This window comes from Carex rostrata, chromosome 12 (assembly GCF_964058835.1).
Source record: "Carex rostrata chromosome 12, lpCarRost1.2, whole genome shotgun sequence".
Lineage (NCBI taxonomy): Eukaryota > Viridiplantae > Streptophyta > Magnoliopsida > Poales > Cyperaceae > Carex > Carex rostrata.
This window is the reverse complement of record NC_135929.1, coordinates 4,417,317-4,432,389: the sequence shown is the minus strand read 5'-3', so window position 1 is coordinate 4,432,389 and position 15,073 is coordinate 4,417,317. Positions and strand designations below refer to the sequence as shown.

General features: G+C 31.9%; 1 protein-coding gene across 1 annotated transcript; it reads right to left on the bottom strand.

The window, feature by feature from the left end:
* On the bottom strand, positions 1 to 2,056 carry LOC144563339 (protein VERNALIZATION 3-like). Its single transcript, XM_078312807.1, has 4 exons — positions 1,814 to 2,056; positions 1,606 to 1,667; positions 1,259 to 1,299; positions 1 to 567 (listed from the first exon to the last, which is right to left on the bottom strand). The coding sequence occupies exons 1-4, from the start codon at positions 2,003 to 2,005 to the stop codon at positions 335 to 337; spliced, it is 528 nt and encodes a 175-aa protein (XP_078168933.1). The 5' UTR covers positions 2,006 to 2,056; the 3' UTR covers positions 1 to 334.
* Between the last annotated feature and the right edge of the window lie 13,017 nt (positions 2,057 to 15,073).

The following is a 15,073-nucleotide window of genomic DNA, read 5'->3' as shown; positions in this document are numbered from 1 at the left end:
AAGCTTGAGTGAGATATTTTTATACTTTTTCCTGCTGCATCTTTCTCTAGTCATATCCATTACAATAATAATGGCGCTCTCCATGTCACCATGTATATATTACTCAGTGAGCTCCACGTGGCGAACGCTGAATGGAGGGGATGCAAACAGTAGACAATTCTCAAACACCTAAGATATTTTACTCCATCTTCCATAATACTGGCAATAATCAAGCAGGCACGCGTACGTACTTGCCTCCAATTTATTCTCTCTGGTGCAATCACATATTATTCTGTCCCCTCAGTTACGCAAACATATATACATAAAATGTACTTGTACAGTTATACAAATGCATCTAGTTGTCGGGCCTGAATCGCCTGCCACCCGAGCCAGATTCCCTCTGGCAGTTGAAGTGCGTCGCGGACATGATCTCCAGGTGGTACTGGCGTGCAAAACTCCTGCAATTGAAGTTGTGGCGCATATCAGGTGGGAACACTGTTGACCGACCAAGCTGTCGATATAGCACAAAAACCATGCGGTGGATCCCGACTCTCGGCTCTGGCCTCTCATAGAATATCACCTCTTGTCCTGCATCAATTACATTCTTGTAAGTGAAAAAACGCATAAAGTTGTACCGGTAAGGCTGTAACTGTCTTTTTCTGAAAAACTTGGTAGAAACTCTACCAAGCTGTTGCTGTAGCAGACTACCAGTAACTGTCCTTATATCCTTTTCAGACAAGATGTGATACGGGGCAATACAATGTATTTTTGTTTCTGTTCTGCATAGTTCAGTAGTTCACAGAAAAGATACCAATTTATTGCAACTAATAGCTAGGGATGTAAATACTGTGCTGTTTGAGCTTCAATTTAAACTTCAAGACAATAAAAATATAAAATTGAGAAGTTAATGTAAGTACGTCAGTCTTTGAGAATAGTCAATCATGGATAGTATTGCGACGTCTTGATTGGGATTTTGGATACCTGAATAAGGAATCTTAGTTGATGGGTATGTGCACTATATATTGTATCTTTTGATCTATTTTTTACTTTTACCCTTTGTTTCTGTCATGACTTTATAGTAATATGCACATTGCTTATATATATATATATATATAGAATCCATTCCAAGGAGTGTTAATGTTTCTAAAATATTTGAACTTCTGAAGGTATATATATACCAGATCTATAATGTAACATACATTGTTCATGCTTATGAAAATATGAAAGCAAATTATCAAGTATACATTTTATGCACAAGGCTAGCAAAATATTTACATACCGAAGGATACATCGGTACTTCCAGGGATGTCAGTGACCATCCTATTAGAAGAAAAGGAAAGGTAAGAATTAAAGCATATGGCAGTTTATGAAGCATAATTATGCCCATATAATCTCTCTCCTTAATGTATTTATATGCACACAATAAAGCTAGAAAAGGCCGAGTATATTTGTCTAACATCATTTATGGTCACATACTCACATACATTATATCATAAACCATTACCGTACAACCAAAATCACGACCAAACTCTGTGAAATTATATACTTGATGCTAATTAATCATGTTGCTGCTTGAATGAGCAGTAAAATTAACCCCAAAAAGAAGAAATGAGATTATAAGCTCACCAATGCAAGTACTCTCTTAGATTTGGGTTAGTTGGGCTTGGTGCATCCGGGTCCACCAGTACCTTTCAAAGTTACAAAGGAGAAAGAAATTAACAACGCAGAGCACACCCGATCGAGAGAGCGAAATTAGTATTGCACAATAAGTTTTCCATCTAATGCGGCATGTACATTGTGTTTTTAACATTAAGAGTGTGAGATTTCTACTCACAAGTGTGTAGAAATCTGTGAGGTCGCCACCACCAATCTCAATTTTTGGTCGGTTGATGACTGCGGATGATCGTAGTTCAGACCCCGTAACTGTGAACCTATTGTTATACAACAGTCGAATGGAAATCGATTGCCTAAAGGGGTCCAATACATCGCTTATTATACGTGACAAAACCAAAGGATCTGATGACATGCTATAATAACTAGGAAGAGTAAAATGAAACCCCTAACTGTATCCACTACCAGGTTGGCTATAATTAATGGACAATGCACGAGGAAAGCCTTCTTATATAGGAAGAGGGAAAGAGGGGGAACGAGAGAGGTCGCTATCAGCTTTTAGCTTAGTGTGTTTATAGCTTTATGTAGTCTGTGTTGTTCATGCAGGCTTTTTGGAGAGATTTTTCTTGTAGTGGTTGAAGTTAATTAATTAATTATGAGGTACTGTTGCATTCAATAGCATTTTTTGTTGAAAATATATCCTTTTGATTAAAATTTACGCTAATTTTGATATTAATAACGGATAGTAGATTTACAGTAGTTGATTATTTTTCATAGTATATTTGTGATTGTTTTTATTATTATTCTTGTTGTAAAGCCCAAATATTCAACAAGTAAACTAGAAAAATAAATTATAATCATAAGAAAATTATTTGACAAGGGACGTGATAATAGTCCCCCAGAGAAATTAATCTTCGGTCAAATATCTTAACTAGCGATTTTTGACCGAGACCACTTTCTAGAAAGTCGCTAGTGTATTTACAACTTTCCTATGCAAGTATTTACATATAACATATTACGTATTTATACCTAACATACCAAGTCTTTATAAACACTAAACATATCAATTATTTATGAAGATCGAATAGTTGGCTAGTTCAGTATTTATACATAACATATTAAACATTTATATTTAAGATATCAAGTATTTATAGCTATATAATTTTAAGTCTGAATACTTAAGATATCAAATATTTATAGCTATATAATTTTAAGTCTGAATACTTAAACTTTCAAGTACTTTTACCTAGCATATCAATAAGAAAAACAAATAGGGGAGCAAATATAACAAAAAAAATACTTTAATATGGATCTCATTTGAAAAAGAAATACGAGTACAAAATGTTCGTAGTTTTAGATTCGCAGGACTCCTTGCACATCGTCAGAAATATTAATGAGATTGATTGGAGAAAAAAAAAACCTCATCTGAAAACGTGTAAAAGGTGGTTGGGTGATGAGAGAAAGAAATGAATAACTTTTCTCTTTATGATGCAAGTATTTATACCGATGCATATAAGGCCGTGCTACATACGGGGGTAGAATCCCTTCATTAAAGGGAAGGAATGGGAATGAAGGGGAAGATGAGAAGATAGTGGGCTGTCCACGTCTCGACCCTGCTCCAGAGGAAGATAATCAGAGAGGGAAGGAGATGAATGCGCTACTGTAGCGAGGGTAAACCGCTATGCAAAGCTTTGAAATTTATAACCCCTGATTTGGGGTGTAGAATTTACTGTAGTGAGGGGAACGACGCTGGAGCTCTTCCTTCCCCTTCCTCTGAGCTCAGCATTTGTGGAGCACAACCTAATTGTTTATATATAACATATATATTAAGTATTTATATCTAACATATCAAGATGGATATCAAGATGGACAGATGATGAGAGAGATTTTTTTTTTTTTGACGAGAGAGAGGAAGAAATGAAGTTAAAAAAAAGATGAACGTAGAAATATAAGTTCCAAGTGGGGGACTAGATAATTTTTCATTTGACAATTATGATAATCTGGTCACAGGTTATCAAATAAAAAAAAATCAAAATTATCTATGATTAAGATGTGTTGTGTATATAATTTAGTTCAATTTCAAAACCCAAGGATCATCCATCGAGTGATTTTTAAAAATATGTCAAAGGACAAAATATTTTCAAATTATGCAAAATGAACGCACTGGCTACTTGAATATTATAGACAACATACTTACCTTAAATTTTTATATTAATAGCTATCGAGTCTATTGTCGAAGAAGTCAAATAAAATTGATTCTATAAATCTTTTTCTAGAAATAGAACTACACTATAATACCAATAATTATCTCCACGTCAATAAGATAATATTCTTTATTTCTTTATTTAATCAATAAAATATCTTACTTTATAAATTATGAGCTAAGAAAGATAATTGGTTTTCATAAAATAATTCAATTCATTCTTAAAGGATAGTAGAAACAATGACTAATATTTAGCATTAATTCTCATAGCTTTCTTGCTAAATTAGACCAACATTATGCTTGTTTTATTGTACAATGAGTAAGTTACCAAAGAACATGGTGATTATTATTCCGAAACGCTCCACGTAACATTTTTCATTTTGCTTCTTTTAATTAAAGGAAACTTCCATTTCAAGAAAACAACGGTATCGAAGGAAGAATGAAAAATAAATTTACATTTTGCTTCGTTTGAGTAACTCTGAGCAAAATATTTTTCTTTCTTTATTATCTAAAAGAGTACAAATTTTTTTTTTGATGGTTGACAACGAATATATATATATATATATTAAGACAAAGGTTAAGGTTAAAAGTTATTTACAAATTCCTATCTCTCTAATTTTGCAATAAGAAATATATAAACTAACTAGCGCCAATTGCCGCTAATAGGGAGCAGTAAACCCCCGCATGATTTGATCCTCCCTTACCCCCATACTGTGACCAAAAATATATATCCATAGTCGTATCATTAATCAAGATCTGCACTGTTTTACGCTCATTAGAGAATAAACGTCATTAATCAAATATTTTTTTCTTGCTGATCTCATCTAGCACTGTAGTATTTACCATTCAGAAACGCTCAAAATTGATTATATACTATATATATATGTAGAGGGATCCAATTACACTCTTTTTTGGTGAAATCGGATTGCACTCTATATTTTCAAAGTCCAAACAGTCGATCCAAACCGTTCAACATGATGTATATGTTAAAATGTGCTTGCATACCAAATTTTACATTTTTTTTGATATAAAATTCCAAAAAATTCCAAAAAATATAAAATTTGATCTACAAGTACATTTTAATATATCTATTATGTTGAACGATTTGAATCGACTATTTGAACTTTGAAAACTTTTGAAAATCAAGAGTGTAATTTGGTGTCACAAAAAAATGTATAATTGGATATCATATATGTATTTATGAAATTAAACAAAGTACGTACACCTTCATGAACTGCAATATATATACAATTGGCACGTTATTTCATTTACCTAGCTAATTAATCTTAGATTTGAGAAAATGACGCGTGCATACGAGGCAAAGCTAAACTAAAAAGATGGTACAAGTAGAATATATATCTACTTTCTTTTTGAAACGATGAGATACGGAATGAATATACTGTTACGTATAATACGCCGCCGCCGCCGCCCCCCCCCCCCCCCCACACGCTATCCCCGATTAGGCACCATACACGTCGGTCACGCAAAAGTTGAGATATCTCAGAAGAATACGCACTCCTCCAATGCTAACCTCCCAGGTTTCCATCTGATGTTCTCGCATGATTGCTATGCGTGTGGATGGCATCTATCTCTCGCGTGCCTCTTCTAATCTGTTTCCCACCATAAGATGCCTTGTTGCTAGCAAGGTAATTCATAAATTGACATACTGCATCATTGGAAAGGAACCCGGGCGGGACAGTCTGATACATCGACATCGATCGGATAAAACGCTGTATGTTTCCCAGTAGAAGCCATCCATTTGACATTAAGATTCGTGCAGACTACTGTAAAATTTGTGCGGATCAAGCATGTGCGAATCTTACACCTGTTTATTTAGTCTGATGTCCATTGGATTGCCTTCCACTCCCATAACAAATTGCACAAAGAATTATCTGTCAGTGCTGCTTCAACTGATCGTGATGAATTGATAGTTTGATACTCTATATGTGCACATTAATTGCAGCACACCAAATTACCAGCCAAGGCGGCAACAAGGATAGGGAAAACAACTGATTGCAGGGTTGGAACAGACAAAAGAATATATATAATACTTTTTATTTCCATATCTAGTAAAGAATTAATCTTATCCATACTTTACCCATATCCATTAAGAATTTGACTTACCCTATCCTATCTATACCCGTTAAAATTAGCAGATAACAAAATAGTAGTGGGCGAATAACGAATAATACAAATATAATAATTTTATTATTTTTACAAATAATCCATCTAAACTTATCATGTCATATATATGCAATCACAATTACTAATATAAAATTAAAATATAAATATGCAATTAGTTCTAAGTAATAATTTTTTATTAAGCAAAAAAAATCAAAATCACAAATATCTCTTCTAACAAATTCAATTTCTTAACAAAATAATAAAACATTCAAATAAAAAAGTAAAATGTTTAGTATAATATTCTTCTTATGATATAATTTATTTTATATAATTACCCGTTAACTAACGGGTACGAAATAACATTTACCCGTACCCGTTTATCTAACGAAATCCGTACCCATACCCATACCCATACCCATACCCAATAAGTTAACGAAAAAAAATCTTACCCATACCTGCCTTATTGAATACGATACAGGTAGGGTAAACGGGTAAAAGGGGTGTCATTGACACCCTAAACACATCGGATCATTCTAGGATCCTTATCTTCCTTTGTACCTGACTCAAGTAAATTAAAACAGACGGTCCAGATTAATTTTAGCAGGATTAAACTTAATCCTATGCCTATGAAGCCTATAGGGAATCTATTTTGAGATTCGTGTCAGGTTAAAATAACCGTCTGATCGTATTTGTCCTCAGTCAGGTAACCTAGGGGCATGTGAATTCATCATTCTATGAGACACATAGGTTGGGGTGTCAATAATATCCTTTTTGTTATAAATATATTATAAATGTGTGGATGTCATTCATGTTGTAATGTGAGGATGTCATTCATATTGTAACTCCCAATATTAATCATTAATTTATTTCCCACTACTTCATGCACTAGAATTGTAATTGATGACCACTATTATTGAAATTTATTTCTCCATTTATTTAGATATTTTTTCATTTACAATTTGTAGCCTATAAATAAAGGCTTTGTAATCTTATATTGTACACACATGAGAAATGTATGAATAAAGAGATTGCCATCTTTTTTTCACTCTATCTTGTTTATTCTTCTTTATGCTTGTTTATCTTTATTTTATAACACGTTATCAGCACGAAAGCTCTACTAGTTGAAGATTCGAGGTAACTTTGATATCTCTTATTTTAATTCCATTTAAATAAATAATTCTTATAATAAATAATTGCTAAATTGAATAAGTTATGAATTTTTGTATATTTAATCTTCTGGAAGAAGATTTCAAGAAATATAAGTAAATGATCGGATTGTTAAAATATTTAATCTCTTAACCATAAAAAAATAATAAATAATTAGTCTCTCCTATTTTTATTGGTACTTGAACGATCTTTGTCACTGTTACATGATATCCTTATGTTGCCTTTTAGCAAATTATGCAATGATTCAAATTAAACCGTCGAAGTTAATAAAATGGCCCGAAGCCATATAAATAACATGTATAATGTTATATTTATGTTATATTATGTTAATATCAAATAGCCTGAAGCTATCTGCTAATAACAAATTCTCAACTTTATCAAATAGTCTGAAGCGATCTGTTAATTATAAATTCTCAATTTTTATTGATTGGCCCGAAGCCATTTTATATTATTGAAAAAGAATTTTGAAAAAAATAATTAACCCGAAGTCAATTCAAGTCTAAATGATGTCATAATATTGGCATTTAACAACTATTTAACTGATGCTTTAACTGACGACATATCATTGGCCCGAAGCCAATTCAATTTTAACATGTTCATATTTTTTTTTTCAAAAATTCAATCTTCCGGGAGAAGATTTTAAAAACAATTATATAATTTTGATCTTCCTGAAGAAGATAAATATTGAGAAGATTAGAAGAAATTTTCCTGAAGAAAATTTAAACAATGTGCAAAAATTAATGTGATGTTCATAAATTTTTCTAATAATTTAATTTTCTGGAAGAAGATTTCTAGAAATATTTTGATTATATTTTTTTATGGTTGACCAAAATAATAATTCCACTAGAAGTGAAAAATAATATGATGGACAACTAGTCATGTGGACAAAATTGAGATTATTATCATGGTGATTATTCCAAAAACATATATTTCCACTAGAAGTAGAAAGATAATGAAGAAAATAATGAGAATAAAATAAAAAGAATATGAGAAAAAAGAAAAGTGACGAAATAGCAAACAAGAGAATTCATGCTATCATTGGTCACGTACCTGTCGTACGTCAACGTATTTGTAGTACGTCAAAAAATAAAAATAAAATAATGTTGATCTTTATCAAGCATCATTAAAATTAATCTTCTTTCGGATAATTTTTTTTTATCACCTCTGAGTCAAATTGCTTTCAAAGTTTATGCAACTTTCCAACCATCTCTCTTTATTAAAAGGATACCGCTTATATATGCTTATTTGGAAAGATATATTGATCTATATTCAATTATTAATTTTATGAATCTGTGGATACTTTTGAAAAAAAAAATAGCTATATGAGGCCATCAAAAGACACGTATTGTTATTTCTTATACAACCTATAAATGCTAGTTCCATATCATCACACACAATTGTTATTAGACAACACATATTACCATGCTATGTATGCCACATAAATACTTTCTATGAAGCATGAAAATGGTACTCAAATTGATACTAGAATACTAGTCTTACAAATTAATTTTGTTAAATTTTGTTGTTCTTCGAAAAATCTGATAATAATTTTAGAAATAACTCATTTAAAGTCATCGGTTTTCAAATATGATGTACATTAAAATGCACACATTACACCTGACAAGGTCATTTTAATTTTTTTTCTAAATTTATTCCTTAAAATTAATGAGTGTAAGAATAAAGAAAAGGTAATTACAATTGTTATTCTTATTTCTGTTATTGTGTTGTTTTTCTTTTCTTTTAATTGTAATATTGATTGAAAGCTCCAGAAGAGCTATTTTGTTGTTACATGGAGGAATATAAATTTATATTGATGATGTATTATATTCTTGTAAGTCTCAAATGAATTTATTAAGTTTTAAGAATATCCGCCGAAATGGATATCATATTGAGACAACTAATGAAAAAATATTGAATATATGAAAAACAATGCATATTGAAAATAAATTGCATGTTTTTTCTCTGACTTGTACTACACATATATTAGTGCAATTGAAAAACATCTTATTGTAAACCAGAAGTTTACATACAAGAATATGTTTATAGTTTGGCATGACCGGTTGGACCATTCCGGATCAATAGTGTTGCGAAAAATAATAGATAATTATTATGAACATTTATCAAAGAACTAGAAGATTCTTTAATCTGATGATTTTTTTTGTGTTGGTTTTATTTCTAGAACGTATACAATATGATATTTGTGGAACATTATATTCAACATGTGAACCATTTGAAAATATTATGATTTTAATTGATGCATCAACAAGATGGTCACATGTATGTTTATTATCAAATCGCAACCTGGTGTTTGCTAAATTACTTGCTCAATAGATTTGATTAAAGAGCATAATTTTATGATTATCCAATTATGAAAATACGTACAGACAATGTCGAAATTAATGTTGAACATCCTGTAGATGTTCGTATATAAAAAAAAGATATGATATTTTACATACAACAAAATTAATTCGCATCATGCCAACTAGCTATTATAAAGCTTCCCCTTATAATTGGTTTTTGGTTATATACCTAATATTTTCCATATAAGAATTTTTGAATGTGCGGTATATGTTATAATTGCTCCACCACAACGCACTAAAATGTGATATCAAAGAAAGTTGAGAATTTATATTGAATTTGAATCTCCATATATAAGAGTATCTAGAACTATTGATGGGAGATTTATTCATGGCTAATTTTGACGGTTGTGATTTTGATGAATAAAAATTCTCAACCTTAGGGGGAGAAAACTATCAGGTGGAAAAAAAAATATTAGTATGAATTATCATTGTCTTATTTTGATCCTCGTACTAAAGAATGTGAACTAAATGTTCAAAAGATAATTCATTTGCAAATGTTAGTTAATCAATTGCCAGACACATTCACAGACTCAAAGAAAGTGACTAAATCACATGTACCAGCTACTAATGCTCCAATTAAAGTCGGTGTCCCTGTTGGATAGACTAATTATAACACGCATGAAGCGTGGAAAAGCAATCGGTTTCAAAGATTAAAAATATAAAAATCTTCGAAAAAGAAAAGGAGCAAAGAATGAAAATGGTCAAGTCGAGGATATGATAATTTCAGATAAAACTCCAGAAGAGAATAAAATTATAAGTAATATTGGAGTTCCAACAGAAACTCGGGTATCTGAAATTTATAAAAATAAAGAGATGTCGATAAATTATATCATGAATGGAAGAAGATGGAACCAAGATAAAAATTGATATCAATGATATTTTTTGTATATAATATAACACTAAATATAATAAATATTGAGGATCATGACTAGAAGTCTATTAAAAAATGTCGACAAAGAAATGATTGGCCAAAAGTAGAAAGATGCAATTGAGGCAAAGTTAAACTCTCTTGAAAAATGAAAAGTTTTTAGACTTGTAGTCCTAATACCCGAACGTGTAAAATCAGTAGAATATAAATGATTATTTATGCGAAAAAAAATGAGAAGGGTGAAATTGTAAGTGTTAGTTTGTAATAATCTAGAAGTCAATAATACGATAAATTATCATAAAACTTTGTTCATGAATTGAATGTTTATTTATATATCATTTTGTTGCCTTGAGTATTATTGAATTTATGGATCATTTCGAGTTCATGACTGAAATTGTGAAACTCCATAATATAGATGATATATACTCTTAAAAAGTCACTGACCAAGGTAATTAGCAGGAACACTAATTACCGCGATAAGGTTAGTATGTGGATTAAAAGATGGTTAAGTTTTACAAACCACCTGACACGAGATGTCATTTTAATCACATAGATACATGTTCTAGGAACATGGTATTTGACAGACCCCGAATGAAACATTAAATAGAATTGTGTTCGTGTCATTAATGTTTTCATTCAGTGTTAAGTTCTAAAGTATGAGGTATTCATCTTTCCTACTAAGAAATGTATATGTGTGATTGTTATCAAACGCTGTCGGTAAAATGCAGTTATGACGGTAGCTCTTCGGTATACATGGCTTAGCTGAGGTAGTGATGGTTTACCAAGAATACTATTTGTCCCTCGTATCTCTATACGAGCTATAGCATCACTGGGCCCCTTGATAGAGTAAGATTATCTGCTAGCGGTAAAATTACAAGAGTAATTATATTTGATAATCTGCTCAAGATCAAGAAAAGATTCAGTTAGCAAGGATGACACACATCTACCTTGAAACTAATATGATAGCTATGAGACAGAAGAACAGACACAAGTAAATTATTTACTGGATCGTGATATTGTACTGTACAGCATCATCTGTGTAATTGGATGGTCATGATGTGTTGTCAGATGCCGCTCATGATTATAGAAGTTAAAACAGTTTAACTCTATTTACCAACATAACACAGATCCTATTGGGTCACACCATATAGGAGTTAATCGGAGAATCTTATTGTGATTGATTATAAATTGGTTATGATCAATAGTAAGATGGTTATAATTAATTATACGTGTTATAATTAAATTATAAATGTTATGTAAAAATAACAAGCAAAAACATTGGTTAATTTATAAACGTGTGTGACACATTATATAAAAGTTAACCGGTTAATTTATAAATGTGCAGGACACGTTGTATAAATTACCGTAACAACAACCGTAAGAAAAATATATATAATTGTTCAGAATAATTATACGAATATTATTTGTATTCGGGCCGAGGGCATTCGGGTCTTTTCATATTCGTCCTTATCCGCATGACATGTCATCAATCCTATCCAGATGACACGTCATCGATACCGAAACAAACAACCGCAAGAAAAATATATATAATTGTTCAGAATAATTATACGAACATTATTTGTGTTCGGACCGAGGGCATTCGGGTCTTTTCAGATCCATCCTTATCCGCATGACATGTCATCGATCCTATCCAGATGACACGTCATCGATTTTATCCACATGACATGTCATCCTTATCCATTCAATTGCATATCTTGTAAATAGGCCGAACTTGCAGGGCATTTTGGTCTTTTGGCAACTGACCCTAAACCCTATAAATAGGGGTGGAGGGGTGGGGGGTAGAGAGAAAAATCGCTAATTCACTCATACCGTTTCGTGTCGAAACGAATCGGTATTTTCACTCTTTCTCGGTTTCTCTCCCAAATAGTGTTTCGGTTGAGAAAAGAAAGTTATACGTAGTTGACGTATAATCTTGCGAGTTGTTGTGAATTATATTTACGGGATTGATGAATAGTGTTTTACCGAATTTCGCGGTATGTCAGTTTTGCATATTGATGAAACTGAGCAATCGAAAATTCGTGTTTACGGGTTTTCGTCTTTTCCCCGTGAATAGTATTTTTGCAGAATTCCGCGGTTTACGGTATTTCTGGCAGAAGAAATAAACCGCTCTCCGGTTAGTCCTGGTGGATAACCGAGAGAGGTATCACACGTGTGATACTCCGAGTCGATTCCTTCCCTGGTGAGGCTCTACTCGCTCGGTCTGCATTCCAACTGTGATTTGGAAACAAGGTATAAATATGCTATATTAATCTATTTAATTGGTAAGTAGATTAAAGTTTTAGAAATCAATCATGGAGTAGATCTGTAAAAGAATTAAATTGGGTTTTGATGCCAAAGGAATACTGAAGGTGGACCGCCTTGGAAAGTTTCCTGACATACCCCGTTTAATCCTGAGCTTAAGTTGGCCGTAGAAATTTTTGTTCTACGGTCATTCCGCAACTTAAGCCTAAACGGGTTTTGGTTACAGCACCCCGAAACTCCAACAGTAAGATATAAAGGGCGGCTTGTCACCCGAGATTTTTCGCAAAGACTTGTAATTGATTATGAACAAACATACTCACTTGTGGTGGATGCAATAACTTTTCGAAACATAATTAGTCCGGCAGTGCATGAAGAACTTGATTTGTGCCTAATGGATATTGTTACAACCTATTTAAATGGCTCGATTGATAATGGTATTTATAAACCCCTGAAGGATTTAAGATGCTTGAAGCATGTAATTTAGGTTCTCGAGAATATTATTCGATTAAATTGAATAAATCTTTATATCGATTAAAGCAATATGGACGCATATGCTATAATCATTTAAGTGAATATTTATTGAAACATGGATATAAGAATGATACGATCTGTCCATGTATTTTCATGAAAAGATATGTAAATGATTTTGTTATAATTGCAGTTTATGTTGACTATCTAAGTATAATTAGAACTCGTGAAGAACTTCCAGAAAGCAATAAATTATTTAAAGGAAGAATTTGAGATGAAAGATCTTGGAAAAACAAAAATTTTTTGGATTGCAAATTGAACATTTAAAAATGACATTTTTATGCATCAAGAAAATTATATTCCAAGAGTGCTGAAATAATTTTATATGGATAAATAACATCCATTAAACACTCCGATGGTTGTAAGATCATTAGATGCGAATAAAGATCCTTTTAGACCTCGAGAAAATGATGAAGAACTATTTGGTCCTGAAGTACCATGCCTTAGTGCAATATGAGCACTTAAGTGAATATTTATTAGCAAGATATAGTTCTTCTCTCACGCAAAGATATTGACATATAATTAAACATATACTTCGATACCTATGAGAAAATTTAGCAATACACAAAAGCAAGTCGAGTATGTGTTTGGTTAAGATATGTGATTCAACACATTTGTCAGACATGCAGCTTGTCTTTTAGAGAAATGATCCCGACGATCATATATGAATATAATATTGTATGTATTGCTCAATGAAATGAATGATACATTAAAAGAGATAGAACAAAGCATATTTCACCAAAAAAAAATTTCACACATGATCTCTAAAAAAATAATGTTATTAATGTTCAGCAAATCCGTTCAAGTGAAAAAAATCCAGCAGATTTATTCACTAAGGCGTTCCCTACTGCAATATTCGAAAAGCTAGGTCGTAATATTGGAGTTCACCGATTTAAAGATCTTGATTGATACTATCATAAGGGGGAGTTAATATGTATTATATTTTTCTTAACCATGATTTTTCCCACTGGGTTTTCCTGGTAAGGCTGTAGTTACGTATTTAGAAGAATATTGTACTCTTTTTTCTTCACTAGGTTTTTATCCCATAGGATTTTTCCTAATAAGATTTTAGTGAGGCATATTCTTATGTAATAGACATCCAAGGGGGACTGTTATAAATATATTATAAATGTGTGGATGTCATTCATATTGTAACTCCCAATATTAATCATCAATTTATTCCCCACTACTCCATGCACTAGAATTGGAATTGATGGCCACTACTATTGAAATTTATTTCTCCATTTATTTAGATATTTTTTCATTTACAATTTGTAGCCTATAAATAGAGACTTTGTAATCTTGTATTGTACACACATGAGAAATATATGAATAAAGAGATTGCCATCTTTTTTTCACTCTATCTTGTTTATTATTCTTTATGCTTGTTTATCTTTATTTTATAACACTTTTAACCATTTAGCCGACTCCTATCCGATGAATATGAGTAATTTTTTTGTTAGTTTATTAAATATGGATATGGGTAAGAAATATATTTTTTAACTTATTAGATAGAGAAAATATTTTTTTATCCAACTTTATATTTTCGGTTTTTTCCATAATTGTTTTAACTTCCGTGGCCCCCTCTCATACTGCCTTTATTAAAATATTTCTTCAATAGTATTATTTTGTTTTGGAAGCTGATAATTAACTCCGCACCTCCCACCCCGCAATTAATCCCGCACAAAATGCAAAAAAACTCCAGCTGTCATTTTTTTTTCATAAGGTATTAATACTTACGTACATAAGTATTTATCCCTAAGAATGAAAGTATTTATCCCTAAGCACGAAAGTATTTAGGGGACCGTGCACATTTTTTTCATGGAAAGTGGGGGGGGGGGGGGGGATCTCAAATCAAATGGGGGACCATGCACGTTTTTAGAGGTGAGCTTTTTTTATCTCATTTCAATCTCGTTCACATTTCTCACGATCTATGACAAATTTTGCGAATCTAAAACCACAAACGTTTTC

Bases quoted from the DNA above. Each gene is read 5' to 3' on its own strand.
- LOC144563339 (XM_078312807.1), bottom strand. From the start codon at position 2,005: ATGTCATCAGATCCTTTGGTTTTGTCACGTATAATAAGCGATGTATTG. The intron at 1,668-1,813 runs GTGAGTAGAAAT...TAACTTTGAAAG, and splicing joins TCACAGATTTCTACACACTT to GTACTGGTGGACCCGGATGC. The intron at 568-1,258 runs GTATGTAAATAT...TAATTGATGCAG, and splicing joins AAGTACCGATGTATCCTTCG to GACAAGAGGTGATATTCTAT.